Below are 5,000 nucleotides of genomic sequence, written 5' to 3'. Positions count from 1 at the left end.
AGGAGGTCTAGAAGCTCTTCTGGAGGTAACAATGATGTGGAGACAGGAAACATCCCCCATTCAAGCAATGATATGATCGAGTTAATGGATATATGTGTAAACAACACAGGTAATAATTCCTAAATGCAAACGAATAAAGGGAAATTAGTGTTGGCATGAAAGAAAGAAACTGCCAGTGAGTGTTACCACAATTAACATATAATTTATTTATGAATTGAAACCCCACTTGTAGTTCTGGCGTATTCCTCTAAAAAGAGGAAACAGGAAGTATTTTCTAGCTTATAGTAGGGCCAGAATACCAGGTTAAAATCTTTTTGACAAGCTGTTAGATAAGGAGTCCAGAAGAAGCCAACTACGCACAATTGTGGCCAAAACTTCTTGTGACGCCTTCAATAATACAGACAAAAATAACTTATAGTATGCTTCTTCCAACCCCCATTTTTTCCTGCTGTATGAAAAATCTGGAATCCTGACACTAGAACCAGGAAAACAGAATCATGATCCAGATCCTTAATATTCTGGATACAGAAAATGAGAAACTGGAAGAAAATTAAATGGAAGGTCAGGCATGTAGAAATATTAATTATTAAAATCAATCAATCAATCAATCAATCACAGAAGGCAGAACAGAACAAACTGCTGTAGTTGTTGCATATATTGTACACAAGGCCCTCAGCCAATCTGGTCTCTGTACTTTTTTTGAAAGGAGAGAGCTGATGCAATGACACTTAAAACTTGTCAACAACGTTACTGGAAACTTGCAGCATTAAGGCTGCAGAACTTCCTGCCAGCTAGAAACACAGTTGCAACCTACTACTTGCTGACGAATCTGAGGGCGTTAAATTTTTTCTCCCACTTTGTAACATCAAACGTTGTATTTATTATGATCATGAGTTTCAGGCTTATAGATCACATAAACATTTCCAGCAAATTTTAATTCCTATGAAAAATATCGTATAATATTATTCTTCTTGTTTTGTATCTATTGATAATTAATTTAAGCACAATATTATTCAGCTTGTGGCTGTGGCTGTGCTTGGTCATTAATGAAGTATCCAGGTAAATCAATCTCTCTAATAGTGGTAGTGCATTATGAGCACACCCACATTTCCTAAACTAGTCTTTTCTTGACAATTGTGCAGCCATATTTGCATTACTAAAATAAAAAAGAAGAATTTTCATAAAAATACTCAGAGTTCATTTCCCAAAAGAATGATTTATTAAATCACTCCTCCAATATGGTCGCTGTGACGTCATGTGAACAGTGACACTCTACATTATTAATTTTTGTTTTCTTCACACCAGAAAGTGGCACCAAAGAAGGGGTGACAACAGCTTCCAGATCTCTTCAAGATGAAGGGAAGGTTGAAGAAGAAGAGGAAGAGCCAAAGGGACTTAGCAGACCCTTGTTATACAGGGTATGTTATATGATTCTGTTAGTTTTGAGTTTGACCATGACAAACAACACAGCCGGGTTGTTAATTACACAACTGCAACTCAAGACTTTTTTTAAACATATTCAAAAACGTGGCCTTACGTGCATGAGGACACACGACCAGAAAGGGAGGGAAATTACTTATCTCAACACAAGAGTACATGTAAGTGCTTCTGAGCTTGACTACTTTCATCTGCACCACCAAATGGAGGTTTAGTGGAAGGGGTGTGTAAAAGGCTGCCAGAGGGGAAAAACTACTGTACCCAGCTCTTAGACCAAGTTACACTCCATAGCTTGGCTGGCAGGCAATCCTTAATTGCAACCCATACATGATCCCCCAAAGTCCAGCTCATGCAAGAAAGTGTCTGCATTAAACAATCAGAGTTTCTCAGGATTAGGTTGGGTCACCAACATGGCAGCTACAATATCACGACATGTTAGTCTCTATATTTATAATCTTCATTAACTAGAGTATTTCTTCCATTATTTAGCAGGAGCCAGTACAGAGCACATCTGTTGATTGTCAACAACAAGATAGGAGAAATAAAGGTATCATAATAAATCTTTTGGAAGTACTATAATTTCAATAAAAAAGGGTTAGTCTAAGTAACAAGAAATCATCCAAGAATTGGTGCAATTTTCTGGACGTTTGCATGAGCAATGCTAGGAGGAATTTGTTATTCATGACAATGCTTTAAAAAACTATGTGGTAATTATTTATTTGCACTTATAGATTTAAACTGAACGAATGGACATTGTCTTTGTCGTAGTTTGCATAACTTCTGGGATTGCATGATCATTTACGATGTAATGCGCACATGCGCAGTTGTGTCGGGAACATTGTGCTTATGTTGGAACCCACACAAATTAGTTCCTAATGTTTGGCTCACGTCAAGAGAAATTCTAGACTGGTCTTATTTCCTTTTATTTCGGCCCGAAATTAAAACTGCACCCCTCTTCTCCCTCCGCTTTGAACAGATTTCGACAAAACACTGACCCCTGGTCTGCTGACCCCCTCCTGACCCCCTGTAAAATTCATAGGATTAATAAAAAATGGAACAAACTACAAAATAACAAAATTAAACTTACCAGAATTTTCGAATTTGCTGAAGATCGTAATCACAACTACAGGTACTGTAATAATTTCGCGCTAATTCTCGTCTCGACACCAGACAAATTAAATGTTTTAGAATTGAATCGAAAAGATCTCTCTTTTTATTGTCCGGAGCGAGTGGGACTTGGTCGGGGGAGAGGGGTGGGGAGAGAAAGGGAGAGACATGTGGCTTGCTGTCTGCTCTACAATTGTCCTGTCGTCAAAGAATACTTGACACGGACGCTCCATGTAAGACTTAAGAGACTCCGCAAAACGCAGCTGGAAATTTTAGCAGTTTGATTTTTCGCAAAACACAGAGGAAGGAACTGGTGTTGAAAAACATCACGGTACATGTATTCTGTCGTATCGTGCAACTGCAGCTTACTGACTCAATCTCCGGAATTTTCTAGAAGGTAAATAATATTCACGAGCTTTTCCAAAAATAACAAGTTTTTTTTTTTCAGCCAAAAAATATTAATACGGGAACAGTTTTTAGAAAGTTCCAGAAACAAAACATACACAGTCACTGAAACCTCTGCAATTATTCGCTAAGAGTGTAACTTTCCAACATATGATGATATCGGTATTTGCGAAATCTTTCAGTTAATTAACATTTCACTATTAACATGAATTTATTTGCCCTCAACATCAATGAGGAGCTGCGGAGGGAAGAGTGGAAGTCCTGCTCTCAATTCTTCAAACGCCAAATAACTTTGTCCGGTGGATAAGTCATGCCAAGAGAAAATAAAGGGGGAAGAGATCAAATCCCCCATACATACCCTTTTCCGTTGGTAAGATGTCTCAAGTTATTTTTAGATCGACTCCCACGCTGTACATATCCCAAGGGGATTAAGCAACAGCCATTCATATGGCTGGAATGTGTTCCGCGCGGATAGCCCACGCTCAGAGAACACACTCCTGCCATACTATTGGCTGTTGCCTGATCCCCTTGGGATATGTACAGCGTGGGAGTCGATCTAAAAATAACTTGAGACATATTCCCTCTGGAAAAGGGTATGTATGGGGGATGCGCTCTCTTCCCCCTAGCTTTATGTTCTCTTGGTCATGCACTATCCGTGAGTTTCACTTTCTGTATATTAAGGAAAAAAGTTTGACTCTCTCCAAAGATTTCAGTATTTGCCCTAATGACTGCGAATATGCACACTCTAAGCACTTCTAGTTAAGTTCATGTGCGGAAGAAAACCTTGGCCAACCATTCTACGTGAAGCCTGTGGTAGAAAATAGCGCAGTTTTTTATCACATAAGGGCATACGCGTACCAGTAAATCTCCAAAGAAATCCTTGTAAGTTTATTCGCATATATCATTATTAGTAAAATTTATATCTTTTACTCTATCTGTTACATCTTATTTTTATATTTCCTATGTATTTTATAGGGGGCAGTGGGTGGTCTGCAGACCGACAGTCATTGTTTTGTCAAAACCCGCTTTGTATCAAAAGTTCTTCCAGTATTGATCAAGTTGACGCGCTCCATGCAAATGTTTTGTAGAATTCTCATGATGAAAAGACTTAAGCACAATTTGTGTCACTGGTCAGGTGTCATTATGCGGGCACAACGTAGTTCTTAGTTCGGTGATCTTTGAGCTGTATCTAAGTCTGGCTCAAAAATTGAACTAAAATAGTTGGTATGGGGAGATATATTTTTATAGGGGGCGAACTAGAACAGCAAGGGGTAGAACTCGCAAGATCGCGAAACCACTGGCTTCCAGTGGTGCTAACTATGATATCGCAAAGCGCCACCTTTCATTCTGCATGGAAATATGACAATCGTGTTGCTCCATTATTTTTTCAGCCTCAAAGCGTTTAGCAAGTCTTGTAAATCATGATCTGAACCTCCTCGAGGAGATCTGCAAGCGTTTGGATACAGCTGTTCCGGGATGTCATAATTACGAAGTCATAGCTCAACATTTCCGCTTCGACTATTGGACGATAAAATCTGACTTTGAAGAGCATAAAGAAGGTCCATCCAAAGCTATGATTCTAAGTATTATTTCTCGTTATCCGAAAGTTACAGTAGAGAAATTTGCTTCGGTTGTTGAAGAAAAAGCACTCCGCTGTGAAGTTGCCGAGTTGCTGAGGGAGTACGATTTGCGAGAAGATGAAGACGACGACTTTGAAAATTTATCGTAAGAACGTAATCGATATTGCATGAAAATTGTAGAAAATTGGCTAGTAGTATCATTTTTGTCATTTTTTAGCATTTAACCGATTGCGTATCATTGGAATGCGCTACCGTGTATTAAATAATTTCCCGTGCGTAGACCATGTTTTACATTTGTGGTTGACTCATCGTGCTTTTGGCCCAGTTGCGATTGGTCAGAGGAATCTTGTCCAGGTGCTTTTTAGAGGCGTCTATGTGTTGTGGTTTTCTTTGTCCTCCTCTGCAAAACATTTGTTTGAATGAGTATTTCTGCAAATTTTTTTTAAGAGAGGGGGGAATGTCGTCCCAAAA

At 38.9% G+C, this 5,000-nt stretch overlaps 1 protein-coding gene across 2 annotated transcripts in view; it reads left to right on the top strand.

Moving 5' to 3' along the window:
- The window catches only part of LOC138015131 (tumor necrosis factor receptor superfamily member 16-like), a 12,003-nt gene that overhangs the window by 6,428 nt on the left and 575 nt on the right, over positions 1–5,000 (top strand). The window contains exons 5-8 of one of the 2 annotated variants that reach the window (XM_068862056.1): positions 1–109; positions 1,306–1,418; positions 1,930–1,984; positions 4,341–5,000. The exon at positions 1–109 is cut by the window's left edge and continues 409 nt beyond it; the exon at positions 4,341–5,000 is cut by the window's right edge and continues 575 nt beyond it. In XM_068862056.1, the coding sequence (XP_068718157.1) occupies positions 1–109; positions 1,306–1,418; positions 1,930–1,984; positions 4,341–4,678 (615 nt within the window). In that variant the 3' untranslated portion in view covers positions 4,679–5,000. Of the gene's footprint in view, positions 110–1,305; positions 1,419–1,926; positions 1,985–4,340 lie in introns of both variants that reach the window. The other variant, XM_068862055.1, reaches the window with a different exon arrangement.

Source organism: Montipora capricornis, chromosome 9 (genome assembly GCF_036669925.1).
Source record: "Montipora capricornis isolate CH-2021 chromosome 9, ASM3666992v2, whole genome shotgun sequence".
In the NCBI taxonomy this organism is placed as follows: Eukaryota; Metazoa; Cnidaria; class Anthozoa; order Scleractinia; family Acroporidae; genus Montipora; species Montipora capricornis.
This window is presented reverse-complemented; position numbering and strand designations above follow the sequence as displayed.